The sequence below is a fragment of the Canis aureus genome, chromosome 21 (genome assembly GCF_053574225.1).
Source record: "Canis aureus isolate CA01 chromosome 21, VMU_Caureus_v.1.0, whole genome shotgun sequence".
Classification (NCBI taxonomy): Eukaryota; Metazoa; Chordata; class Mammalia; order Carnivora; family Canidae; genus Canis; species Canis aureus.
The window spans coordinates 17,403,325-17,430,905 of NC_135631.1; the positions used below are offsets into that span (position 1 = coordinate 17,403,325).

Genomic DNA, 27,581 nt, shown 5'->3' on the forward strand with positions numbered 1-27,581 from the left:
TGGCAAGAAGAGGAGGCAGACATGGGAAGGCGTGGACGCCGAAGGCCTTGGAGGCACTGGAAGCAGGTGGATCTGGGTAAGAATGAGGGAGCAGAGAAGGCAGCTAGCTAGTGAGGAAGCCGGGGAGCCTCGGGGTCTGGGGTCTCCCGGAGGCCTGGGACAGGCTGGCTTTGGGGAGACTAGCCAGTGGGACTAGGGCTCTGATGGAGGAGGAGCCGCTGCGGACTGGGCAGGGGGAGGGAGGATGCTGGGAAATCAGAAGCAGGCTGTCCAGGTCACAGAATTATCGTTGTGAAATATTCATGGGCCTTCGGTCCAGATGCTATTTCAGAACAGTGAAAGCAAAAGGAGTGTGCGAGCCTCAGGAAGAAGCCCACAGCAATGCCTCTTTCCACCACCCCCACCTCCACCACCATCAGCCCAGACAGACCCACGGACGCCCATCACGTGCACACCCACGCTCACGCGCTCTCTCTCACACACTCACACAACGCGGAGCTCCGGAGCACGTGCAGGCAAGCTGACACCCACGGGTCCCACCAACAGGCAGATGCACCCCAAATGCATGCACACGTAGCTGCCTCAGCAGGACCCCGCACAGAGACCACCTCTAGAGATCTCACACGCACAGACCCCCCACCCACCGACCCAGCATCTCCAGAAGACTGATTTACAGCCCTGAGCTGCACACTCTGAGACAGGAGGGGCTTTCAAGGACATCCAGTCCAATCACCAGTGCTCTGAGGGAGAAACTGAGGCCGAGAGAGGGGAAGGGATTTGGCCAAGACCCCCGACCCCTGAAGGAAACAAAGCTCATTGACCTGCCGCATTCTGCGAGGGTATCCACATTCTGCACTACCTGCCCGTGCCCCCAGCCCTCTAATCTCCTGTGTCTACCCACTCCCCCAGTCCCCTCCTGGGGCCCTGACCCATCATCCCTCCCTTTCCATTCCCCCTCCCCCCTCCCCCGCTCCCCCCACTCCATCTCCTCATTGCCTCCTGCCTAGAATAAACACGGAGCAGTACCTTCCTCTCTGGTTTTCCTACCTTCAGTCTCTCTCCCTCCCACCCTGCCTGCCCGTGGTAGCCAGATCCATCCCACCCAAATGTGCATCGTGTTTTCCTGTCAACTCAGAAACCTGCAATGCCTCCTTAACTGCCTACAGGTTAAAAATGAAATGCCCAACAGAGCATCAAAGATCCCTCGGAGTCTGGTACCAACGGCCTTTCTAGCCTTTTCTCTCGTGGCCTCGCCCCAAATCTTCACTCCAGCTAGAATGGTTGTATCACATCACGCTGGCCCGGGTTAGCAGGTACTTGCAGCCCACCACCCTGCTTTGAACTCTCCCTGCAGTTCCTCCATGGCCCCCGAGCTAGGAAGCCTCTCCCCCTTCTCCCCAGAGAAGGGCTCACTAGAGCCCTGCCCCAAGGCCAGGCTGCCCCTCTCTGACCTCATCAGTGGGGGTTCTTTGACTGTCCTTGGAAGCTGCAGTAGAGGCTCAGCTGAGGCCCCCCACTGGCCACCTCGGGAATCGCGGCCGGGCTTCCGCCAACGTGAACTGAGCGTGAGCATCCATCCACGCGCCCGGCAGAGGAACAGGAGAAGGACGCCAGATGACGGGCCTTGTAAGCCCTTAAGCCTCTAAGGTTCTTACACTCCGAGTAGCAGGGAGGGCTCTCAGCCCTGCTTTCTGAACCGCTGGCACCTGACCTCAGGCCCCTAATCCCTAAGAGAACCCCTCTCCTCCCAGATACAAAGACATGGGGCTTCTGCGCGACCCTGCGGAAGGGAAAGTCCCCCACCAGGCTCTGAGAGGCCACAAGGCCAGGGACAGTCCAGGTGGCAGACCCAAGGTCCGGCTGAGGTCAGGTTTCTACATGAATTTTTAATGCTTCCAGCCAGACCTGTCAGATGTTCCGAAACCTGAGCATCTCCTTTCATTTCTGTACACCATGCCCTTCCCCATCCTCATTACCTCTGGGGGTGGGGCAGGGAGGACAGGCCTGGGACAGCAGCCAGTGACCTCTGGAGAAATGATTTTGGGGAAGTGGGAAGGTGAATGACCTAGTTATTCTCCCACGTACTGTGTGACCTTCAGCAAGTTACTTAACCTCTCTGAATGTCTGTTGTGTTTTCTTCATTTGTGACCTGGGGACAAGAGTACCTGCTTAAGTCGACTTGCTGTGGGGAGTAAGTACAATAACCCCGTGGAAAGCTGACCTACATATTTGCTGCTATTATTATCTTCCCTCAAGTCCAGCTTCTCTCCTCCTCTTCCAACCCCAGGGGTGCCTCTTGCCCCTTTCTTTTGGAGGTGGGGGCTTTGGTGGCTCTGCCATTCCCCACCACTCCCCCCACCCCCACCCCCACCCCCAAGATCCTTTGGCCTGTCCAGAAACTTCAGCTCAAGAGGGGGAAAGGAATCGAGAAGCTGAGGCCGGGCTGGTGGAGTAAGAGAAAAAGATGGCCCAGCTGAGGGGAAGGGGAGGTAAGCAGGCTGGAGATCCTGCTGGGGAGGGAAGAGCTAGGTTCCTTCCTTCTGTCCCTTTCTCCTTCCTCCTTTTCCTCGTTCCTGGCACCTTTTCACGCCAGAGGTCGCCAAGGCCCTTCTGAGCAGAGGTGAGGTCCACAGGGTTGGAGGAGGAGTGGGCGGCGCTGTGGAAGGAAGCTGGCCCCATCCTTCCCACCCACCGATTCTCTGCCAGTGTTTTTCAGAATGAGGGTCTTTTCCTTCTGATTTAGGTGGAAACATCCAGATTCCTGAGCCCCCAGGCCCTCCTGAAGCAGATCACTAAGGGACCCTGGAACTACATTTTGACCAGCCCAGGGGGCCTACCAAACACTCTGCGGGCAGAGAAACATCCCAAAGGTGGGGTGGTCGGGGAAGGGGGCAGCCGGGAGAAAGTAAGGGGAGAAAAGTTCGAGTCGCCCCATCCCCGCCCCAGGCACACTGGGCGGAAGCAGCAGACGACGCTCCGGCGCGGAGAGGGTGATGCCGGGGATGGGGAAGAGGACGGAGGAGGCAGGGGGAGGACGCGGAGGCCGAGGGTTGGGGACGCAGCAGAAGTGGGTCCCGAGGTGAGCAGCCTCTGGCGGAGACAGACACTCGCCAGGTGTCCTCCACCCTCGCGGGGCCTCGAGACCCTGGACTTGTGGCCGCGGGAGGGGGGCTCGCTTCGGGGTGGGGGTGGGGGTGGGCTCGGGAGGAGGCCTCGCCTGCGGGGACCTGCGGGGACCTGCGGGGACCTGCGGGGACCTGCGGGCTCCCGGGAGGCCCGCGCCGGGACGTCAGGACACTCACCGGTGCTCCCCCCCCTGCACCCCCCGCACCCCCCGCACCCCCGGGCCAGAGCCCTGCTCCCCCTCCCCTCGGAACTGGGCTGGGTCCCGCCCCCGCGTGACCTTCTCCCTCCCTCCACCCCCCAGCCCCCGGTCCCGGCTCATCTGCATAAAGTTCCAATTAACACGTTTTCCCTCAGCTATTTACGATCCCTGCACTCGCTCCCAGCTCGGGAGCCGGCTTCCCGCCGCCCCCTCGCCCCTCGGGGTGCGGCCCCCTAACCCTGGCGCCCCGGGCGGCTCACGGCGGCCCCGACCCCGCCGGCCCGGCCCGCGCAGGGGGGAGGCCCGGGGGGCGGGGGGCGCGCCCCGGGGACCCCGCGGGCCAGAGGCCGGGCTCCGAGGGGGCAGGCCGGCGACCGCCACCCCCTCTTCCAGGGAGGAGATGGGGAGGGGGGGCTTCTCCCGGGAGACTCGGGGCGTCGAAATCCCTCGTTCCTCATCCTCCGGCCCCCGCACCCCCCCGTACCCTCTCCCCTCCCCAGCCATCTGCTCCTCTCGGCGGCGCCGACAAGCACGGCTCCAGCTCGCTTCCGCCCCTGCCCAGCCCCCCGCTCTCCACCCCTCCCCGGGAGGCCGGGATTCCTGGCCGCAGCTCCCCGCCGCGTCCGAAGCCCCAGCTGGGGCGGGGTCGGCGTCGAGCCCCCGCTCCGCCTGAGGTCGGTGGGGGTGCAGACCGCGCTTGAAAGGGGCGGGGGTCGGGAGGGCTGAGATGTCCGAGGAGGGCGGCGCAAGCCGGGGGCGGGGCCGCGGGCGGAGGCCCTGCGAGGCGGGACTGGCCGGGGCGCTGCGCGCGGGGCGGGGTGCGAGGGGTTCCCGTGGGTCCTGCGCCCCTCCCCCAGCCCCACCCGCTGCCAGACGCGGCTCCGCAGCGCCGCCTGCCGGGCACACCCCGCCCTCGGAGCGCCCGCCCGCACCCCGGGGGCAGCCTCCCCCGGATGACTCTGACTCGGAAGGTCGAGGTCCGGGCTGGCAAGCTCAGAGAGACCCAGGCAGGCCCTCCGGGAACCCACCCAACTCCTGAGTGGGTGCCGTCCAAGTCTGGTTTAGTATTTTGCAAAAAGGGAACTGTGTTGAAATCCAGGAGTCTGGGCTCCAAGCAGCCAGGGGTCTCCAGACCCCCCTGGACGTGTTTTCTCATCTGTGAAATGGGTGGATCAGTCTGTTGCATTAACTTTTGTTGTTGTTGTTGACTTCTAAAGGGAGTTTAAGATAAAGGGGCAGTTTTATCTGTAATACTGTCTTCAGCCCTAACATTTGAGGGTTCTCCAGGTGTTTTTGTTTTTTCAGGGAAGGGCCTGTGGATAGGGCCTTTGAAGTCACTCTCAGCCCTGAGAGGACAGCTGAGCTGGCCTGAAAAGCTTGGGAACTCCTTTCTGCCCGACTGCCCTGGCAGGCCTCTGGTCGGGCCTCAGGTTCCAAGCTTACCTCCACCACCTACCAACTGTGTGCCCTTGGTCTTTGCCTTAACCTGTCTGGGCTTTCCTCAACCTACAAAATGCAGTGATGATACCAACCTCTTGCGCTATGGTTAGGATGAAATGAGATCCTTGTGAAGCACAGGAGGATCCTCAACAAATGTCAGTGCCTGTCCCAGCCCCATCCCTCCATTCTGTGACTTACTCTAGCCTCTAAGGCTTATGTCCCAGGGACACGAAGTGTAGGCCTGGGACAAATAAGGTATATCTTCTTGGAGGGTCCCTTATTCTCAAAGACGGTGTCTTTACCTACTTTGATGTTAAAAATAAGTATGTAAAAAATAAAAAATAAAAAAAATAAGTAGAAATATACTATAAAGTAATGCTCAAAGTTTACATGAAGTTTTAAGATAAAACAGGAGACTCTAAAAAAGTGTAAATTTCAACAAGCCTCCATCATCCCTCAGCATTCTTTTTTTTTTTTTTAATTTATTTATGATAGGCACACAGTGAGAGAGAGAGAGAGGCAGAGACACAGGCAGAGGGAGAAGCAGGCTCCATGCACCAGGAGCCCGATGTGGGACTCGATCCCGGGTCTCCAGGATCACGCCTGGGCCAAAGGCAGGCGCCAAACCGCTGTGCCACCCAGGGATCCCCCTCAGCATTATTTCTAAAGCATCCTGCCCTGATCCCCTGTGCTGAGAAAGGCAACTTCCTGAGTGTACCTCAAACCATAGAAAGTGGGGAGAGTAGGAGTAGCGGGCAGGATGTGGACTCCCTCCCGACGCTAAGGGCAGGGCATGGTTAAGAACAGGGCGATGAGCCAGACAGCCAGAGGTGGACAGGCTGGCACTTCAGGTGTCCTACTTAATGCCCAGCCCAACCCGGGTGAGGAAAAGAGATGGGGGTGTGGGAAAGCACCCCCCACCCCCAACAAAGATGCAAGCACACACCATCCAAGTCTCTCACTTCCCTTTTTATTTCTCCTCTAAGACCTGCAAAAAGCAGTACCAGGGAGGGAACCTGCCCTCCAGCTCCTGGAAGGGGCTTACCCCCCAAGACCCCATCCAAGACACCGCCAGCACCTCAGGTCCCTTTCCACGGAGGGGAAGGTTGTTTCATGCACACACACACACACACACACACGCACACACACATGTACATGCACACGTGTTCATGTACATAGGCACGCTCTGGGCATTGCATAGCTGGAACCCTAGGGGTAGCCTGTTTGCCTGTTTGATGATCCCACAAGCCCCCAGGAGGCACCAGGAGGTAGGCCCCTAGGAGGAAGGCCCAGAGAAAGGGCAGCCTCACCTCCTGGTCTCTGCCAGTCTGAGGAGGAAGAAGGCCCAATCCTTCTAGCACAGGGGCGGTCTCCAGTCAATGGAGCATTGCTTTGGGGAAAATTTTTTTTAGGTTTTTTTTTTTTCCTTTTAGCAAGTCCCTACAAAAATAGAACTTCTTTTGGTATTTATAAATCCACGGCCCAGCTCTGTGTGTATGTTACAGGTAGAAAAGCCATATGAGGCATTCCCTTTGGTTGCTCAAGCCTTGGCTGCCGGTCCTCCAGGTCCCTTGGCCTCAAGAGGTCTACGCAGTCACCTCAGAGCTGCCAAGCACCTTCTTCGGGCCCTCCCAGTAGGCAACATATTCCCTCTGGAGCCGGGCACGGTAGTAGAAGAGGTAGGAAGGTAGCAGGAATCCCAGCAGCGAGAAGAGCAGGAGGCCCAGATTCACCTTCGGGGTAAGGAGAGACAGAGTCAAGTGGGTATCCTCTCATCACCCTCAGGGGCCCTCCTCAGCTTCCAACAGAGAGGAGGAGGCAGCCATTCTCACTCAGGTCCTGGGCCAGAATGATAGCTATAGCTTCTAGCATTTCCTGTGCTCAATCACGGTTTCACCAATATGTCATCTAATGTTCAACAAGCTCGTCAAGTATCAGAGGCAGGTTTGAACCCCGGCTAGCACCAGTGCCCATACAAGCTGGCGCCCTCTGGGGAGATATTGAGGGAGTCTGGGCTGGTGCCCGATACAGGGCACCTTCCCAAATAGGACCTTCTGGACCTGGAACCTCGACCTCTGAGGCTTGACGACAGGATCCCACTGAGGTTGGTGATAAGAGGTTCACGGGAGGCTAAAGGAGCCGAGGCACGCGGCCGGAGGACAGAAGGCCTGGCAGCTCCAGGACAGGGGCCCTCCCAAGGATGTGGCCTCGGTTCACACCCCGCTCTGCATTACGGGCTCTGTGAATTTGGGCAAATCACCTCGACTCTAGTGCCTCATTGGGGCTGTCATGGCAAAGATGGAGCAAGCACAGTACACGGGGAGCTCAGCACCAGGTGAGCACCCCGTAAACCGTGACTGTCGTTTTTCCATCAGTCTGGTGGGAGAAGGGTCACAAGGGTCACAAGGGACAGGTAGCCCCCTGCAGACAGACAGAGGATCAGCTTCAGGGAGGCAGATGTGTGTTCTGTGTAAGGGAAGGGCTTCTAAGCATGCCCGAGGCTGCTGCCCCATCCCCGAGGGTGTTTGAGCGGAAGGTCTGGAGGTGCTAAGAGAGCACCGTGGCCGGTGAATCCGACTCTGCCTCAAAAGTGGGCAATTCACAGGGCAGCTGGAGCTTATCACGGAGACTCCTGGGCCTGGGGCGGGAGATGCAGAGTCGGCAGGCTGGGGGACCTCACACTCTGGGCGGGGTGATGATGGGCAGCCAGCTTGGGAACCCCCAGATTAGAGACCTTCAGTCTGAGATGCGAGTGAGGGATTCTGTGACATACAAGCCCCCCTTCTCAGCCCCCGACTCCTCAGAAGCACCCTGGAAAGAGGCTCCCGTGTTCCCCCCTGCACCCTGTGCGACCCCCGGTTCTCACCCAGAAGGGCTCTCCTTTCAGGGGTCCCACCATGGCCATGAAAAGTGGCTGCTGGAGCAGGGCAAACACAGCACTGATGAGGGACTGCAGGCCCGTCAGCGTCCCGAAGTGGTTGGACGGGAAACTGCCGATGAGAGGGGGGCCGATGAGGAGGGCGTGTGGTCCCCTCCAGCCCAGCACCCCCCACCCTGATCCACACCCCCGGTGGCAGGTGCCACCGCTCGCTGTGAGGCAGGCGGAGGGGAACAGAGGAGCCTCTGTGCATTCGCTGTCTGGACTCTGGCCTCAACGATGTGTGCGGTGACTTCAGGGCCACTGAATTGCCTCCTGACACCTACTGTCTGCGTGATAACAGCAGGTAATCCAACGTCTCCAAGACCCACTTCCTCCGCTAATAACTAAGGCAGCACTGACCTCACTGGGCTCTTCATTTATTCTCCTGACGAGCATTTACATGCCAGCTACTGTTCTAAGGTGCAGGGACGTTCAACGGTGAGCCAAAGCTCCCTGTCCTTTGCCCTCGCAGAGGTGGCCTCTGCACCCTGAGCAGGACAAGCACCTAGAGCGTGGGCTGTGATGAGAGCTAAGGAGAGAAGTAGGGCAGAGAATGCAGGTAGGGGAGTCAAGGGGGTTGCCACCCGATGGCCAGCGGAGGCCTGAGTAAAGACTGGAGAAGGTGAGAATGTTCTGGGAACAGGGAAGAGCAAGTGCAAATGCCCTGTGTAGGGAATACACTGGCGGTTTCTGAGGCATGAGGCAGCCACAGGGGCTGCAGCAGAGCCAGTGGGGGGGGGGGGGGGGCGGGGAAAGGGAAGGAAGAGAGCAGAGGGGTCCCGGGGGGTAGACCTTGGAGGGCCTGTCAAGCCATAACAAAGCCTCTGGCTTTTTCTCAGGGCGAGACAAGGCAGGAAGCCACAGAGTGACAGGAAAAGACTTATGTCCCAACAGGTGTCTCCAGCCCCCGTGTTAAAAATAAACGGAAGAAGGCGAGGGCGGGCATGGGGAGCCCACCTCCGGGAGCTGCTGCACTCGCCGCCCGCCGGGGCAGGGGGGCTGGGGCAGCGGGGAGGCGGTGCAGCCAAGGAGTGAGTTGCATTTGAAGTCTGTGGACGGGGAACTGGTAGGACTGCTGGGGGCCCCGGACACGGAGCATGAGGAAGGGAAGGAGAGAGCGACTCCATGGCTCTGGCTCAAGAAGGAGGAGGTGGCGGGGCCGCCCTCTGCTGACAGGGGTCAGGAGCCCTGCACCGCGCCTGCCACTGTGGAAGCACTTGTGGCCACACACCCCCAAGTCACTCGGCAGCACTGGCGGTGGAAACCAGAGGGGAGAGGGGAGAGGGAACTGGGGGCTGCCCAGATGGAGCAGGAGATTTATAAGGCAGAAAAGACTGCAGTCTAGAAATTTCTACAGGGCTGACTCGAGGGAGAGAGGAGAGCAGACACAGGACCAAAGCATCATCAAATCAAGAATTTCGGCTTCCTCTAAGGCAGGACCTCCCCGTGCTGGAGCCAGCCTGTGGTGGGGCAGGCTGCCTTTGATAGAGGCAGGGGGGTGGGGGCCCCCAACACAGGAGCTCGGAGAGGGCTGCCCCCCCAGGGGGCCTCCTAGCTCCCCACCAACTCTGAGATGTCAGCCAAACTCTGGGGGGGCAGGGCAGAGGGGCTTGAGGGGGCGCCTGGGAGTCCTTTCAACTCTGGATTCTCTGGTTGGGCGGTGGGGGGGGGGTGCAGGCTGACTCACACCGCAGCATAGAGGCTGCCACAGGCTGAGTGGTAGAAACCTCGAACCATGGTGTGCAGGACAAAGGTCACAAACTGAAACCAAAAAGAGAGAGGGAAGAGGTGAAGGGCAGGCGGGGAGGCAGGAGGAAGGATGGGTAAGATGAAGAGGGACACCCAGCGCCTGACAACCCAATCCTGGGAGACAGACCCAGGGGATGGGATCCATGCTTCCGGGAAGGCAGGCGCTGTGTGAAAGGCCCCTTTGGAGGGGTCCTGGGAGGCAGGGGCGGCAGGGGCGGGGAAAGGCTGGAAGTGGGTACCTGGAGATGTAAGCTGTTGATGAGGCAGGTGATGCCAAACCCCACCAGCAGAAAGTTGGTCAGGGTGAAGGCGTTGATGGCATTGGTGAGCTTCTGGATCTTGCGATAGCGTGGTCTGGCAGACTTGGTGGCCGCCCCCTCCCTGAGGAGGACAGGACGTGACTGGCTGCTGCCTCTACCTCCCCAGCACTCCCCTATTCTCAGGCTGGACTCCCCCGTTCTTCTGCTGGGCCTTTGCCACGGGGGCAACAAAGGGAGCAGGCCACGCCTCCAGCCCCATGTTTCTTCAAGTGGGGCTCCCCTACCCATTACCCCAGTATCACGTAGGGCCCTTCTTTAAAATGCAGATTCCAGGCTCTGCCCCCACCCCACCCCCCAAGAATCTCAGGCGCGGAGCCCAGGAACCTGCATGTTGACACAGCCCAGATAGGTCCCACGCACATGGTAGTTTGCGAATCGAGGATGGGAAGGAAGGTGGAGAATCAAGAGCTCTCACATCATCTCCACCGGAAGCCCCTACAAAAGCGTCTCTACCCATCAGCCTGGACAAAAGTAGGTGCTACTCTGGGGACAGCAGCTTGGCCCCTGCCTGTCCAGCAAGCCCCTCTCTGGCACAGGTAAGGGCTCCGAGGGCTGCCCCAGGCGAGAGGCTGGCATGAGGGCAGGCTGCCCATCTACCCTAGACGGAGGACCCTGCCATCAGGAGGCTGGGGGCCAGGGCTGGGGCACCAGTGGTGGGGAAGGAAGCCCCTGGATGGGTCCTCTGATGCCTTCTCTCCCATCCTCTCAGGACAAACAGGAACCATTCGGATTCACACAGAAAGAACACAAGCAGTCAGAAACCCCAGGTCCAAGACCCAACGGTGCTCTCCAGCCAACAAGATAGGTCTCAATGAGCCCCACTGTGTAGTCCCCTCTCACACCGCACAGGTTGCTCTGTGTGACCCACAGAATCCTCCAGAAGCGATGATGTGTCACTTGTGAGATTTCACGGAGAAAGACACAGAAGCTTCTATCTTGGTCTCCCTCCCCAAGACCCCTCGCTCTGGGGGAAGCCACCTGCCCTGTGGTGAGCAGCCCAAAGGAGAGACCCAGGTGGGGAGGAGGCGCATCTTCTGCCAACAGCCAGGTGATCTCAGGAACGGGTTCCCCCACTCCTGTCACCACCCCAGGTACCTGCACCCGTGGCCAACTGCAGCCTCATGACACCCTGCTATGGTCCAAATGGCTGTGTCCCCCCCAAAAATTCATATGCTGAAATCCTAATGCCCAACATGATCCTATTAGGAGGTGGGGCTATGTGGGGGTGATCGAGTCACAAGGGCAGAGCCCTCATCATGGGATCAGTGCCCTTATAAAGGAGGCCCCTCCCCCAGCTCCCTACTCCTTAGGCCACGTGAGGACACAGCGAGAAGTCTGCTGCCCAGAAGAGGGCCCTCTCACTCAACCACCGGCTCCCTGATCTGAGACTTCCAGATTCTAGAACTGTGAGAAATAAATCTCTATTGTCTTTAAGCTACCCAGTGTGTGGTATTTTGTGAAACCAGCCCAAAACAGACTCAGACAGACACTGAGCCAGAACCACTCAGCTAAGTCATGCCCAGATTCCTGACTCAGAAATGATACAAGACAACAAATGTTAGCTGTTCAAAGATGCCGGGTTTGGGGGTAATCTGTGATACAGCCACTGATGTCTGATACACCAACTTTCTCCTTTTATTACACGGGTTCTGGAACATGCTACTAAAAGTTGCGTAATAGGGGCGCCTGGGTGGTTCGGGTGGTTAAGTGGCTATGGTTTCAGCTCAGGTCATGATCTCGGGGTCATGGGACTGGGCCCCGTGTCATGTTCCACATTCACCAGGGAGTCTGCTTGAGATTCTCTCCCTCTGTCCCTCCCTCCACTTGGGCTCTCTCTCTCTCTCTCTCTCTCTCTCTGTCTCAAATAAATAAAATCTTTTTTTTTTTTAAGGATTTTATTTATTTGAGAGCATACACATGCATACACATGTGAGAGGCAGAGGGAGAGGGACAAGCAGACTCTCCACTGATCAAGGAGCTGTGGGCCTTGATCGCAGGACCCTGAGCCTCAATCAACAGTTAATCAAAACTTAAGCAACTGGGCCACCCAGACACCTCAATAAATAAAATCTGTTAAAAAAAAAAAAAAAAGAAAAGAAAAGCTGTCATCTTGGGTAAATTACTTAACCTTTCTGTGTCTCACCGTTCTCGTCTGTGAAACGAGGACAACACACCAACCTCAGAGAGCTGCTGCAGGACACGACAGGACAATACAAGGTGCCTCATGCACAGTCAGCGCTTGAGGTGAGCTATACCTCTTATCAAGCAAGCCGTGCCCCGCCCCACCACACTGTTTCCGCATCTGTAAAATGGGGAGAGGCTCCTGCTCTCCCAGGGCTTTGGGGAGAATGAATGAGATGCTGGGTGTGAAGGTGCAGAGAACATGAAAAGCTGTGGCCATCCCTGTGCAGGTCACCTGGCGTCTCCGAGGGCAGTGCCCTCACTGGGGGCGTCCACACAGTCCTTGATCCGCCAGTCCATGATGTAGCCAATGAGCGGGCAGGTGAGGAGGCACAGCAGCTGCATGGCCCCAAAGATGGAGGAATAGAACCCAACTGGGCAGGATGGAAAGAGGAGTGGAGTCAGGAGCTGGCACAAGGGATGCCAGCCACCCATGGGTGTGGTTACACACTTCCGGTGTAGGAGAAGGGGTGCCAGCAGGGCCTACCCCTGACCCCAGGTTCTTTGAACACCCAGAGTTCCAAGGGCAGACCCAGGCTCCCTATAGTGTGGGCAGCAGTGGGGTGCGTGTAGGCCGGGACCCCAAGTTTCATCCCCCTACCTGTCTCCGCCGCCTGCTTTCTCAGGATGTCTGTCTCTGATGGGGGATGAGGAGAGAAGCCAGAGTGAGAGGGGCTCAGCTGGGTGACCCACCCGCGCCCCCAGCGGGCTCCGCAGCACCTCACCATGCTCCTGGCCCCCAGTCACGAGGTACTCCAGCATCTTGTTCATGGCGGCCATGTAGAAGATGACCCGCAGCTGGGTCATGCCCATGGTGAGGAGGCTCCACAGGAAAATGGGGGAGCAGAGGCTCTGGCGGAAGGGGATTGACTCTGGGGAGACACCAGAGGGCACCCCTGAGCTCCCCATCTTTCATTTCCCGCAGAGTGTCCTGCAGATGCAGTTCCAGAGGGGGCTCCAACACTCACTAGGTTCCTTGAGAAGGACTGGTTTCTTCAAAAGTGAATGTTTCAGACCCACTGGCCTCCAGATTCTTGCCCAGTTTTATAATGACTGCAACATTTCCGGGTGACCTCTGGATGCACACTCTGGTGTGGTCATAATAACTCTAGCTACTATTTGTTAAGCACTTACTATGTGCCACACACTCGACACGTACCATTCCACTTACTCAAAGTGTACAAAACCCCGCCTTTGGCACATTCTACAGTTGAGCAGGCCCAGAGCTCAATGACTTGCTCAAGCTCCCGGGGCTGGAAGCGGCAGGTCGCCAGGCCCACTGTGCCAGGAGAGGCCAGCAGCAGGGGTAACACCCTCACCCCTGCACACCCTTGTGCCTGTAACAGAGCTTCCACGTCTGTGGACCATTTAATCCCCACTTCCCCGTTCAGTGGCGGTTATTGCTGCTAGTTTAAGAGATAAGGAAAGCCACAGCAAGGTTATGGGATCTGCCCAAGTCACGTGGCCGGTAACTGGGGAGCCAGACTCAAACCCCCATCTCTGGACTCCAAGGCAGGTGCACCTGCCCTAACCTGGGAGTGGACACCTTGGGAAGGGGTCCAGGCAGGCGGCCGCAGCGCCTCTGCCAGCCAGCAGGGGGAGCCAGCCAGCCGGGCCTCCGAGCCGCCCCTCACCTGGCAGTACCTGAAGCCAGGGGCTGGGGGTTGCAGGGAGCCTTAAGGAAACCAGCTGGAGAGCCTGCCCCATGCTGGACGCTCCTCCCCCCCTCCCTCGCCCCGAAATCCAGCAGAGTACCCCTAAGCCTGAACTTCCAGGACTCTCTGAGCTCTGGTTTCCCCCCACTCTGTCAATTGCGAGCAGGCCTGCCCCACCTACATCACCGAGCCTTGAGAGAAGGGGAGAAAATGAACGTAAAGGTGAGGACCCACCCTCCCTGTGCCCCAAGGCCAGCACCTTGACCAGACACTCACTCTCAGGAGGGCTTCCCGAGGCACCGCGCACATCCTGGGATGAGATGAAGACGTCAGCGCCCTCCTCCAGGCTGGGGGCCTTCTGGCTCAGCCGCTGGCCCACGATGGTCACGTGGGTGTAGAAGCGGTCCCCTGTCACCTTGTGATCTAGGGCCAGCCCGCTGAGCTTAATCTTCTTCCTGCCGGCAGCCGGGCCAGGGCATGTGGGAAGCAGCTATGCAGGTCCCACCCTCAATGGCCCACCTCTCAGGGTCTGTTCCGGTCAGTCCCAGGGGTGCTGAGCACCCGCTGACCTAGCACTGACGGACATGGCCACTGACGAGCTCCCTACCGGGCTCGGGGCCAGCTTAGCACCCAGTAACTGAGGGGTGGCTGAGTCCATTTCCACCTGGGCTGTTGCCATGGAGGCAGCATTAAGAACTCAGATTCTGGAGTCAGCACTGGTTCCAAGCTTTAATTCACTCCCCCTTCAGTGGTATGACCTTAGGAAAGTCACCTTGTTCCCTGAGCCTTTATTATTAATGGAGTTAATAACAGAAGCCACACCACAGGACTGTTGAGAATGGTATGAGAACTACTCACAGCGCCTGGCCTGTCGTGGACACTCGATAAACATGAGCTTTTTGACGGGCACCCTATGTGCCTCGTTGTGGAGCACCCCCTCTCCCTCACTGACCAGATAGGGGGTGGGGAAAAGTTGGCATACAGGTGGCCCCGCAAAGCGTGGGGTATTTGAGTCTCTGTATCCCCCTCCTGGGACCAGATGGCATGTGGCACCGTTGCTGGGGTCCCTCCTACTCTGATCCCACCCGCCCCACTCAGAAAGGATACTAAGAGCAGTAGTCACCGTGTTCTGCACGCCTGTTATGTGCCACGTCTATTCAAACACTTGTGGGTGGGGAGGATCAAGCCCATTGCACAGATGAGAAATCAGAGGCCATCTGCAAATGCAGGTCTCTCTGACGCCAAAGCTGATTCTGTGCATTGCACTGCCACCCGCCTACCACACCATCCCTCCCCCACCACCCCGCCTCTCCCTCCACAGGGAGGAGGGTCGCCCTCCCAACACAGCCCTCCACAGCCACTCACGTGTAGTTGACTTCCTCAGGAGCAGGAAAGGCTTCGCTGGGCCAGTTGAGGGCACAGTTGAGAAAGATGAGACAGGCCAGGCCCGACCAGGTGAACATGATGACCACAAAGGACACGCCGGCATCGTAGATCAGCTGTGGAAGGAGGGGGCAGGCCCATGGGGGTGGTCGCCTAGCACCACCTCTTCAGCCCAAGGCAGACCCCAGGCCCCAGTGGCCCTACACAAGGCTTCTTCTACCCCATTCCTGGCGCCTAATTTGCAGAAGAGGAAGCTGAGGACAGGAGTTAAGAGTCAGACCCAGAAGACCCACCATGCTCTTCCTTTTTCACCGCAGCCCCCTAATGAGGCATGAAAGAATTCCCACAGGGAGCTGAAGTTGCTGGCCACGAGCACAAAAGGTCTTTGAAATATCAATTACTATGTGAAAAAAAGGGCACATAAATCGGCCTAGGAGTCCATGTGCATGTTGGCTTTCAAACAAAAATGCCATTTCATTTTATGTACAAAAGAGAAAAATTAATGTTCTAGGTTTACCAGGCCTGTGTTTATCTTGCCCCTTCCTGGAACATTCCCCAAGGGAAAGACAAACCCAATCTGAGAAGCCTTATCTCACCTTTCACAGGTGTTCCCCAGATACAACAACAGCGTGCGTGTGCGCACATGTGCAAGGGCTGTGCCCAAGGCCTCCTGGCCCTAGGACAAGTAGATTCTTTTTTTTTTTTTTTTAAGGTTTAATTTATTTATTCATTAAAGACACACACACAGAGAGAGAGAGAGAGAGAGGCAGAGGGAGAACCAGGCTCCATGCTGGGAGCCCGACGTGGGACTCGATCCCAGGACTCCAGGATCACGCCCTGGGCCAAAGGCAGGTGCCAAACCGCTGAGCCACCCAGCGATCCCCGGACAAGTAGATTCTGAATTGATTGGGATTCTGTGCCAGTGGGGGAGCAGGCACATAAAGATGATGTCCCTCCTCTTGTCCTCCCTGCCTGGGATGACAGACACCTGCCCTCCCCTCGAGCACCTGCTCAAAGCTCCAGTGCTGCCTGAGAAAATTTCTGCTCTTTCTGAGCCTGGGGCTTTGAGGCTCTTTCTTCCCTGGGGACCGGACAGAGCTTCAAAGAGCCACGGCCCCAAGCGAGTGGGAGTAAGACCTGGCTCTGCACACCCGCTGTCCGGGTTGAAGAGGAGGGAAGACAGGCACTTTCTATGCCTGGTGCTACCTGAACAACTGATGACCACCCCCACCAACGCACTCTCAAACTCTTCTGGGGATGCCAAGCAAGCGCCTTCTAAACTAACCAACCCAACTGCCCAAGGGGGACCCTGAAGGGTATCCTATGGCCCAGGTGACAGCGTGCTTTAATCTTTTGATAGCAGAGGAAAAAATAAGGCCCCAAGTCAGAACTGAAGCCTTCTGGTTCTAGTTCCACCAAGTGGACCTGTTCAGGCTCTAGCCCACTCTAGACTATTTTCATGACCCTGGACCCAAGGCAACCAGCCTTTCCAGGGCAGGAGGAGACATGGCTGGAAAGGTTGGTTGAGGCCAGAGAGATCCAAGGGCATTGAATGCATATTTGTGACAAGGTTGGACTTGATTCTGTCAGCGAAGCAGGGCAAGTGCATGAGCCAGGCCTCCAACTAAGATCATTCTGGAAGTCATGTGAATGACAGACTAGAGAGGAAGAAGGGGCAAAGGCAGGGAGACCAGCGAGGATGGCTTGAGCTAGCCCAGGAGAGAGGATGGAGGCCTGGCCCAGGACAGTAGTAAGGGAAAAGAGGCAAAGCAGGGAGGTCAGATCTGCCGGTCAACAGCAGTGCCCGGGCTCATCCCATGATGCTTCAGTGCTCTGCCCCATGGTGGTGGGAATTGACTTCTGCCCGGCAGGGGCAGGATCCTCAGACATGCTGGCCACTACTCGTCCAGCCCCACGCAGTTTAGGGGTGGAGGCAAAAAGATAACACAGGTGGCCTCACCGCCCCCCACCCCAAACAGTTCTAATACCTTGATTCCCGGGAACGTGATGGCAGAAGAGGCGTAGGAGCCAATCATGAGGGCCATGAACGTGGACCGCAGGTTTCCAAACATGTTAGGCAGCTAAGGGAGGGAAGCAGCCCCAGTGAGCCAGGAGCACCCCGACACTCGCCCAGGGCGCCCTTGCCCAGTCCTGTGGGGTAAAGGCTGGATGCATCCAGGCTTTACAGCCCTCAAAGATCACAGTCAGAAACCAGCTAACACCATCCTAGAGACTTCCCAGTGCACGCTGGCATCTCAAAGCTTTCCAGGATTGCCCTCAAAGAAAAAAAAAAATTGTCATTTTTACTTAGCCACCCCGCCTCTGGGTTTCCCAAGTTAGTTGTTTCCGGAACTTTTCTATTGTGTGACACCTCTTAATAACCCATGCAATGGGGGTTTAAAAAAATAAACGAAATTAGTGCAACCCATTTGACAGATGAGAAAACTGAAGCCCAGAGAGGGAGAGCAATGAACTCAAGTTGACAGAGCTTGTGAATGGCTTTCTCCCCCCTTCTGGCGATCCTTGCTCCCTCCCAGGCCGCGAGGCTGTGACCCTGGCTGGTTCTGTAGTTAACCCTGCTGGTGGTCCCGGTGGCCCCCATCTGCTGAGCCAGGACAAGTCCTGGGAGGTGCCAGGGAGGGAAGGGTGGAACTAGAGGAGGGGGAGGAGCAGGCCAGGTGTCCGCTGGGTGGCTCCGAGCAGAGCAGGCCCAGAACCCGCACCCCTAGAGGCCCGATCATACGCTCTGCTCTCCCTGGCCTGCGCCAGGCCCTCCGGGGAGGAGAAAGCAAAGTCACGCTGCTGCTGCGTCCACCCCGTCCGGCCCCCCCAGGCCAGCAGGCCCCATGGCTGGGAAGGGCCTCGGATGCCCTACCAAACTCCCACCCCCTCCACAGCGGGGTGGCCCAGGCCAAGGGGGCGGCCTCAGTGCCTCGGGGGAGGAGGATGGTAACCGCAGAGGAGGGAGTCGTCCACCAGCTTCCTAGTGGCCGTGAAAGAGGGGTGGGACCAGGCTGACCCCCACCCGGGGGGCAGAGGCTTCCCTGCCGCCCCCGCCGGCCGGTAAGGCGCGCGGCCAAGGACGCCAGGACGCCAGGGATCGAGCCCTACCCCCGGCGCCCCCGCCCCCCCTGCGCCCCCGCCCCGTCCCGGGCGCCGTCCCCGCCCAGCAGGGCGCCCGGGGGCGGGGCGCGAGGCCGACCGGGCTCTAGGGGCAGAGGGGCTGGGCAGCACCGCACGTCCCCGCTCGGGTCGGTCCCGGGGGGCGGCGGCCGCGGGGGCGGGGCGGGGGGCGGGGCGGGCGCCGGGCCCTGCCATTGGCTGGAGATTACGGGCGGCGGGCAGGGGGGAGGGGCGGCGGGCGGCCAGGGCCCCCCAGGAGGGCGCGCAGGGGGAGGGGCGGCGGGCGGGCAGGGCCCCCCAGGCCGGCGGGCAGGGTCGCAGGCTGGGCGCAGCGCGGGGCGGGGCGGGGCAGGGCAGGGCAGGGCAGGGGCGGGAAGGGCTCCAGGGGCCGGGCCGAGCAGCGGCGTGGAGAGGGGGCTGCGCAGGGGGCGGGGAGGAGGGGATCCGCTGCCCCGAGAGTTGTGAAATGTCCCAGGCTGGAATTAAGGGCGGCTGCGGGTGAGGTGAAATTCAGCCAAACACACCCAGTTTGGCTGTCAGGACGCGGCAGGGATAAACAGCCCGGGGCTGGCCCGGCCAGGAGGCCCGCTCCTGCCACACACACTCACATGCCTTCAGCCCTGACACTCACTCACATACGTAAAGGTACACGCTCAGAGCAACACGCGCGCCAAACACACATACGTGAGAGGCCGAGCCACGTGGAAAGGCTGTACGTGTAGACCCACCACGGTCAAACCCTGGCTATTTTGCATGGTTTAACCTAAAACACTCACAAATGCATTCCTCTACACACGCCCTTCCCCATGTAGGGCATCACACAATACACAGTGTGGCGAACACACACACAGGCTGCCTCTTCCCTGTCACTTGCCAGACACCCAGTTGTATTTTCTTTCCAGCACTTAGGACTAGGGACATAGCCCCCACAAGGAAGTTCAGGGAAGTTGAGAAAGTTGGCAGCTCTGTTTGTGCTGTGGCCTTAGTGCCTAGAACCCAGGCCAGCAGACGTGATGTGCTCAGGACACACGCACACCCCAACAACCACACTCACACACTGCCGCGTCCCCACACGCACAGCCTCACACCTACCCTTGGCTGCAGCCTACAGTTCCAGGCACACGTGTGCATTTGCCCTGCGGCCAGGGGCCCCTCCCTCACCCACTCTCCCCCTCCCTCACCTACTTCTACCCCCACCCTACTCCTGGATGCCCTGCTGCCAAGTGGGGCCTGTCACACTCACCGTGAGTGAAGAGAACGTTAGGCAGATGCCACCAAAGCCATTCAGGGACAGCGCCAGGAATATCAACGGAGAGAGAACTGGGAAGGGGAGAGGGTGGGTGAAGGCATTTGGGGAGCTGTGGGAGGCCAAAGGGAGGACCTGGGAGGGCAGATGATCTGCCCATTGTTTTCCTGTGGGCGCACAAGGGGCCCAACAGCTCACCTCTGGTGTCCCGAGAGGCCAGGGCCATGAGGGTGCAGGACGCAGCGAAGCTGGCACTGTGGAGACCCAGGGAAGGGGAGGAGTTGCCCGTGAACACTGAGCCTCTCCTCCCCGTGCAGAGCCAGCCCCTGCCTTCCGCCCCCCCCCCAACCCAACCACCTCACCTGCCCACCAGCCGCGTGGGCCGGGGGCCGAAGCGGTCCATGAGGATCCCCAGGGGCAGGGTGGTGGCGCTGAGCACGAAGGAGCCGATGGTGAAGCCCAGGTTGAGCATCTCTTCCTGGCGGTCGCAGCTCAGCCACTTGCGCTGCTCATCCCGGGTGGCGTTGGTGGTGTTTGCTGAGGAAGTAAGGGATGGCTCAACACGTGGCAGCAGGAGCACTGGGCGCAGGAGACCCGGGCCTGGAGTCCAGGCTCCTGAGCTCAGATCCCATGCTTATGACTTACTGTCAACCTGGAGACTTTGAGGGTGGCCCAGAGTCCTTTCTACTCTGGAGTCTGAGGACTCTTCCTCAAGGTAAACCACCAATTTGAGTCGTGACAAGTTAATGAAAAGGTTAATGGTGGTGGGGGAAGGAGGGTGGTTCACTTCACTCAGTGCTCACTGACTCACGAGGTGGCTGTTCCCCTGCCCCGTTTGTCGCCTGGGTACCACTGCCAAGGGCGCACTCCGGGTGCACCTGGAAGGCAGCCAGACCAGGGTCCCAATTCTCACCACCATCCCAGTAGCTGGGCAACTGTGAACAAGTCCCTTCCTCTCTCTGAGCCATAGGCCCCTAGCCCGTGAGAGGGAGCAGAGGAGGCCTAACCCCCCAGTTCCTTGGGAGATTTAGCTGGGGATGGTGAGCTTTGCCCAGGGCCCAGCCCAGAGCAGGTTCTCCTGAAACAGCTGACGGACGGGTAGATGGTGGTCCTCCTGGAGGGTCACACTGTGCTCAGCCTCTTCTCTAGGTGCTGGGGATCCCACAGTGAATAAAAACAGAAGCTCTCAGCTCTCGCAGAGCTTATATCAGATACTAAACAAGTAAACAAATGGACACTGATTTAGAGTGACAGGTGTGCTGCGGCGCCTGGCTGGCTCAGTCAGTAGAGCATGCGGCTCTGGATCTCCAGGGTTGTGAGTTCAAGCCCCATGTTGGGCATAGAGCCTACATTTAAAAAAAAGAAAGAAAAGAAAAAAGAGAGGTAAAGAGGGACAGGTGCCATGAAGAGAACAAAATAGGAGGATGTAACGATGCCTGAATGCTGGGAGGGGAAGCATCTGCCCTGGGTTGGGACAATGACTCCTGACTTCAAATATCCAAAGGGCATGCAGGCAGCAGAGGGATGAAGTGACCTGTGTGTTAACATAAGGAAGAACATGAGGAAGAAGTTTTGGAATGGGCTTTGATGTTTCATAATCATTAGTTATTTCAATGTGTATCAGAAACACACACATAGGGCTGCCTGCGAGGCTCAGTCCGTTGAACATCCGCCTTTGGCTCAGGTCATGATCCTGGGGTCCTGGGATCCAGTCCTGTGTAGGGCTCTCTGCTCAGCGGGGAGCTTGCTTCTCCCTCTCCCTCTGCCTTTCCCCCTGGCTTGCGCTCTCTCTCTCTCTCAAATAATAAATTCTTAAATACACACACACATATACATACATATGTATGTGAATGTGTTGGAAAAACACATGCATGTATATGTATGTATGTTAGAAACATGCATACATTTTTCCAATATATTCACATACATGTGTGTATATGTTTCTTAACCATCTAGATACATGCATGGGTGTGTATTAGACACATATATATGTATGATGTAAGTACAATCAAACCCAAGATTCCAAGGATATTACACTTTAAAATTAGGCTAATTTTTTCAAACGAGTTGGTTTAAAAGGAAGCATTAAGTAAGCAATACCTATGATAAAGAAAAGGCAAAATCATTAGGGTGACCTACAAGTGACGGTGTGTGAAGCACTGGAAAGCAGGATCAGGGTTAGATATTCCACCTCTAGAGCCAGATGAGCACATTCAAATCCTGGCTTCACTGGCTGTGCTGATACTCTGAGACTCTGTTATCCCATCTGTGAAATGGGGATAGTGGTGGGTTGCCACCCCCTTGGAGGCTGGCTAGCTCTGAGGCTTGCCACATACAAACACTGACACAATGACCCCATTTCCTTAGTCTACAAGGTTGGTGAGCTGGTGAGCCCCTCGTCGCACCTCAGTGCTTCACCATGCTGCATTCAACAGTCCCATTCACCCAAACACTTATAGGCCTGAGCTCCAGCTAGTTGTCTTGTCTACAGTGGGACTGCCCCAGGAGAACTCTACACTCAAGAAGGTTGGAGATGTCTACACCATGCCCATGAGGACCAGGAGACAGGTTCTGGAGTCACAGCTGGGGTTGAAATCTCACTCTGCTCCTTATTACTGTGTGACCCCAGGCAAGTTATTACTGAGCCTCACTGAGCTTCAGCTTTCCCTTCTACAAAATGTGTTAATAATAATACCTAGATCACAGATCTGCTGTGAGGACTGAAGACCTAACTAACAAACAGTGAAGACCTGATGAACTTTAGGCGTTGTTTTATCGTTTTGGCACTTTTGCTGGATACACAGCAGTATGTGTTAAATTGAACTGCTCCTGACTGAATTCTGAGTGATAGACCCCTCTTCAACCGCGACACCCCTAAAAGTAGTTTGACCACCCACTCCAGGGGACACCTTGAGAGAGAACAAAAAACATCATGAAGACAGAGGGTGCGGCCAGGGAGCCCCGAGGTAGGAGCTAGTGAGCCCCCCGATGATGAACTCCACTTTTGTCAAATGACATCATTTGGTCCTCACATCACTGCTCTCTGGCAAGAAGGATGCAGGGCATCCGCTCCGTTTCATGGGCTTAGAAATGGAGATCCAGAGAGGATGGGTGACTTGCCTAAGGTCACAGAGCAAAGACAGCAAAGCTGGGTCCAGCATGTAACAATGACCCCCACCTGTCGTCCACATGCTTGCTCTCATTTCATATTCACAGCAGTCCTGCGGGGTAGGGATGATTGGTCCTGTTTTACACATGGGGTTACTGAGATATTCAGAAAGCTAAGTAAACACCTGAAATAAGCCAAATGACACACAGAGTTGGAAGCCACGCTGTCTGGATCTTTCCAGACACCATGGGGACACACATTCCTGGTCTTCTTCTGCGTTCTTGTGACCCTGTAGAGGAAGGCTGGGACCACAGTGAACGTGACTTCAGGAAGCAGGAAATAGGGGTGCCTGGGTGGCTCGGTCGGTTGAGCGTCTGCCCTCAGCTCAGGTCAGGATCCCGGGTCCTGGGATGGGGCTCCCTGCTAGGCGGGGAGCCTGCTTCTTCCTCTCCCTCTGTCCCTCCCCCCACTCGTGCTCTCAGGCTCTCTCAAATAAATGAATAAATCTTTCTTTCCCTCTCTCTTCTTTTCTAAAAATTTTATTTATTTATTCATGTGAGACACACAGAGAGAGGCAGAGACACAGGCAGAGGGAGAAGCAGGCTCCCTGTGGGGAGCCCAATGTGGGACTTGATCCCAGGACCCCAGGATCACGACCCGAGCCAAAGGCAGATGCTCAACCACTGAGCCACCCAGTGCCCAATAAATACAATCTTTTTAAGAAAAACGTTAACAAAAAAAAAAAAAAGAAGAAGAAGAAAAACGTTAACAAGAAGCAGAAAATAGTGCTTTTGGTAGGCCAGCATGTCTGAGGCACAAGAGGGTACAGCACCCCCAGTCAGCCTGATGGCTCAGACTGATGGTTAGGATGAGTCGCCTGAGGGAAGGAGAGCCAGGGGAAGAGAGACAGCTATGCCTTGCTTTCCAAGAGTGGATAAATAAGTTCTGAGAAAGAAGGAGGGTTTGCTTTGGTCACCTCTAGTGACCCCAGACAAACCTGGCTCAGTTACATGCTCACTTCTGGACAGCTCAACACACCAGGTGGACACCTCATACCACATACAGAAATTACCCCCACACAGACCCAATATCTAAATGTAAAAACTATAGGGGGTTCCTGGGTGGCTCTGTGGTAGAGTATCGTTCATTCTCATGAATGAATAAATTATATCTTTAATAAATAAACAAATAAATGTAAGAGAACTATAAAAACTCTTAGAAGAAAACACAGACATAAGTCTTTACGACCCTAGGTTAGGCAAGGATTTCTTAAAATTGACACCAGAACTCACATGGCAAAGAAAAAGATAAACTGGACTTCACCAATATTAAAAAGACCTTTGTGCTCCAAAGAAGAATGTGAGAAGATCGTCCACAGGGAGAACAAGATTTTGCAAATCACAGATCTCATAAGGGACTTGCATCTAGCATATAAAGAACTCTTCCAACTCCATGATAAAAGAGCAAAAAACCCAACTTAAAGATGGCCAAGGGATCCAAACAGACATTTCTCCAAAGGAGATATACTGGGGGCCAAGAAACACAGGAAAAGATGCTCACCATCATTAGCCATTATGGAATTGCAAATCAAAACCATAAGAATATAATACTTGTATCCATTAGAATGGCTATAATAAAAAAGATAAGCAATCATCAGTGTGGGTGAGGATGTGGAGGAACTAGACCACTGGGGGGAACATAAAATGGTGCAGCCACTGTGGGAAACTGTCTGGCGGTTTCTCAAAATGTTAAAACACAGAGGCACCCGGGTGGCTCAGTCAGTTAAGTGTCTGCCTGGTTCAGGTCATGATCTCAGGGTCCCGGGATCGAGCCTCACACTGGTCTCTGTGCTTAGCGAGGAGTCTGTTTCTCCCTCTCTCCCTGCTTGTGCTCTCTCTCTCAAATAAATAAAATCCTTAAAAAAAATGTTAAACACAGAGTTACTAAATGAACTATAATTCTGCTCCTCAGTAAATACCTAAGAGAAAGGAAAGCATATGTCCACACAAAAATTTGTACCCAAGTGTTCACAGGAATATGCATAATGGCCCCAAAGTGGAAACAAATGCCTATAAACTCATGAGTGGATAAATAAAATGTGACAGATCCATACAGTGGACTATTTTTCAGCAGTGGGAAGAAACCAAGTCCTGACACCTGCTACAATGCGGATGAGCCTTCAAAACATCATGCTAAATGAAAAAAAAAAAAAAAAGCCTGTCACAAAAGACCACCTATTATGTCATTTATATGAAATATTCAGAACAGCTCCTATCACTGATGTGGCACAGACTACTACAAGTGGAGACAAGAGAGGGCTCCCCAAAGCCAGAGGTCATCCTGAAGGCCAAATTCTTCAACAGAAGAGCTGATGAGAAGATTATGGGGGAGGGGTGGCTATATCCTGGGAGCTTGAAGCCCCAGAGTGGGAGGTTTACTAAATGGTAACAAATGGTTGTCAAACTAAGCAAACTAAGCACTGCTAATGGGTACAGTGTTACTTTTTGGGGTAAAGAAAATGTTCTAAAATGGATTATGGTGATGGTTGCTTCACCTCTTAAACCGTATGCTTTAAATGGGTGAATAGTAAGGTATTTGACTTATATCTTAATAAAGCTCTCACATGTGTTTTTACAAAGCACAGGTGGATGATTGGGCAGCAAAAGGGAAGCCAGAGTTTGGGGGTGATGGAAATATCCTAAATGCTGATTGTGGTGGGTGATGGTTCCTGGGGTCACATCTCATCAGAATGCGTGATGCAAATTAATCTTTGAGAAAGTTGATTTAAACAACTACAACAACAAAGAGGGGGAGTAAGGCAGAAAGAATGACAGGATGGGCAGTGGCAAGCATCAAAACCACTAGGTGACAAAGGGCCAGTCCTCTCCAGTTTGCAGGGGAAACAGCTCAGAGGGGACCTGGACTCCTCCCCTCCAATCAGGAACCTTAGAATTCCTACTTCCTCAATAGGGGCCACTCACAGGAAGCCAAAGCAATTGAAATGGAAAAAAGGGTTCCTCCACAATGCCTGGCCTGGAGGACTGGAGGTTTATTAACCTTGTGCAGGTGGGTGATTTGAACACCTGGGGGCTCAAAGCCCTAGAAGAGGAAGGACAAAGACCTGTTATGTTCAAGTGCACTTTGTAGCCTTACAGGAGTCCTGGTTTAAAAAAAAAAAAAAAAAAAGAAGTCCCTCACCTGGCTAGGTGCTGCAGTTCTTCTAGAGGTCTCCATCTTGCTCTAGCTAGAGCTGAGGCCAACAAAGACTTAGGACTTTGCCCAGGAGTCTTGGGGTCTGAAAGCCCAGCAGGATCCCAGCACTTGGTGGACTGGATTAGATAAATAAGGACGCCTGGGTGGCTCAGTGGATGAGCACCAGCCTTAGAAGGCTCAGGACTCGATCCTGGGATCCTGGGATCAAGTCCCACACAGGAATCCCTGCAGGGAACCTGCTTCTCTCTGTGTGTGTCTCTCATGAATAAATAAATAAATAAATAAATAAATAAATAAATAAATAAATAAATAAATAAATTCTTAAAAAAAGATAAACGAGGTAGAGTGGGCAAAATGCCACCCAATCTGTAGGTGAAGTCTGAAGGGCTCAAGAAGGGCGGCTGTCCAGCTCCTGCCCAGGGCTCCTGCCCAGCAGCCCTGCAGTCTGTCCCCTGGGCCACCTGTTCTCTTCCAACTTCCACCTGGCCCTTCTGCTGCCCTCCCCGGCGGGACCTGCCCCTCCTGGGCATACCTGGGCACAGGCTGGAATAGAAGCCCTCCTCCTTGAGCATGATCAGCAGGGAGCCCCAGCCCAGGAGCACCGCGGAGAAGAAGAGGTTCTCCAGCACCGCGGTGCAGGCCATCCACCAGCGCCTCCGGTACGCCTGCTGCAGCGTGGGGGCCATGCCGGCCGCGAGCCTGCACAGGAACACGGCGCTGAGCGAGCCCCCCCCCCCCCCGCCGGCCCGCGAAGGCCCCGGGGCCCGGGCCTCCCGGCGGGGGCCGCCAACCTGGCCGCGGGCGCACCGGCTGTGCCAGGAGTTCACGCGGCGCCGGGCTCCCGCCGGGGCCACTGTCGGAAACAAGGAAGGTCCCGGGCGAGCGCAACAGATTCCCGGCGCCCGCCGGGCTCCCCCACCCGGGCCGGGACGCGCGGAGCCGGCTCCCCGGGCCCCCACCCGCCCTTCCCCGAGTCCCCAGAGGTCGGCGCGGGGCAGGGCGCGTCTGAAGCCCCCGCCGCCGGCATCCGGCCGCCGCGCCAGGAAGGACCCCCCGAGGCCGGCGGGAGGAGGAAGGGGAAGTCTGCAGCTGCCCGGGTCACCCCCGCCCCCCGACCCCTGCTCCGCGCCGGGCCGGCCCCTCCCCCTCTCCGCCCGGGCGCCCCGCGGCCCCGCGCCCCGGGCATCCCCGCCGCCGCCCGCCACGTGGAAGGGGGCCCCGGGCGGGCGGGGCGGGCGGGGCGCCCCCACTCACGGGGCAGCGCGCGGGCGCAGCCGAGCCAGCCGGGCTCCCGGCCGGGGAAGGGGGCTCGCGCGGCGGCAGGAAGTCCCGCGGCCGCTGACTTCGTAAGGACTGTGGGGCGGATGGGCCGGCGGCCGGCGGCGGGCGTGTCTACCACAGGGAGGGAAGGAGCCCGAGCTCCCCCCGCCGCGGCCGCGGCCGCCGCCACCTCCGTGGGAGGAGACGCGGCACGGGCAGCGCGGGGGCGGGGGCGGGGGCGGGGGGCACGGGGCCGCCGGGAGGGGAGGGACCCGCCGGGGCAAGGGGGCGGACGGGCCTCAGCGTCCGCATCTGTGAAATGGGCTCTGGTCCCGGCGTGCCCGCGGGTGCTGCTGCTCCGCACCGGGGGAGCGCGGCCGAGGGGGCGGCGGGGAAGGGGGCGCCCGGGGGGCCGCAGGAGGGAGGAGGGAGGAGCGCGCTTGGAGGGGCGCGCAGCGCGCCGCGGGCTCGGGGAGCGGGTCTCTCTGCGGAGCCTGCGGGCGTCGGTGGGAGCCGACCCGGGCGGGGGGGGCTCTCCGCGGACCCCTAACCGCGGCCGCTGCTCACCTCCGGTCGGGGGCGGGGGCGGGCAAAGGCGCCTCCCGCGGCCACACTCGCGACGGCCCGGGGAGCGCAGCGCCCAGGCGGCGCGTCCAC

At 57.2% G+C, this 27,581-nt stretch overlaps 1 protein-coding gene and 1 long non-coding RNA gene across 4 annotated transcripts; one reads left to right on the forward strand and one right to left on the reverse strand.

Annotated features, from left to right (window-relative positions):
* The first annotated feature begins 4,946 nt into the window (after nt 1-4,946).
* Nucleotides 4,947-11,183, forward strand: LOC144292660 (uncharacterized). 2 transcript variants are annotated; one of them, XR_013360019.1, is made up of 4 exons: nt 4,947-7,100; nt 7,843-7,989; nt 10,464-10,845; nt 11,050-11,183. It is a non-coding gene; the product is annotated as an uncharacterized LOC144292660 (long non-coding RNA). The 2 variants fall into 2 exon arrangements; XR_013360018.1 differs by having other exon boundaries at nt 4,947-7,989.
* Nucleotides 5,714-27,575, reverse strand: SLC43A1 (solute carrier family 43 member 1). Of its 2 annotated transcripts, none has more exons than XM_077863319.1 (15): nt 27,492-27,575; nt 26,197-26,363; nt 19,705-19,879; nt 19,541-19,596; nt 19,340-19,416; nt 16,962-17,054; nt 14,956-15,089; nt 13,867-14,045; nt 12,661-12,807; nt 12,537-12,572; nt 12,171-12,309; nt 9,674-9,815; nt 9,373-9,446; nt 7,632-7,755; nt 5,714-6,498 (listed from the first exon to the last, which is right to left on the reverse strand). In XM_077863319.1, the coding sequence occupies exons 2-15, from the start codon at nt 26,348-26,350 to the stop codon at nt 6,352-6,354; spliced, it is 1,677 nt and encodes a 558-aa protein (XP_077719445.1). In that variant the 5' UTR covers nt 26,351-26,363; nt 27,492-27,575; the 3' UTR covers nt 5,714-6,351. The 2 variants fall into 2 exon arrangements, with proteins under 2 accessions (XP_077719445.1, XP_077719444.1); XM_077863318.1 differs by lacking the exon at nt 27,492-27,575 and adding an exon at nt 26,919-27,010.
* Nucleotides 27,576-27,581: the final 6 nt, after the last annotated feature.

Bases quoted from the DNA above. Each gene is read 5' to 3' on its own strand.
- SLC43A1 (XM_077863319.1), bottom strand. From the start codon at position 26,350: ATGGCCCCCACGCTGCAGCAGGCGTACCGGAGGCGCTGGTGGATGGCC. The intron at 14,046-14,955 runs GTGAGTGGCTGT...GGCTGCCGGCAG, and splicing joins CCTGAGGAAGTCAACTACAC to GAAGAAGATTAAGCTCAGCG. The intron at 9,816-12,170 runs GTGACCTGCACA...TGTCCTCCTCAG, and splicing joins ACTGCCCTCGGAGACGCCAG to GGAGGGGGCGGCCACCAAGT.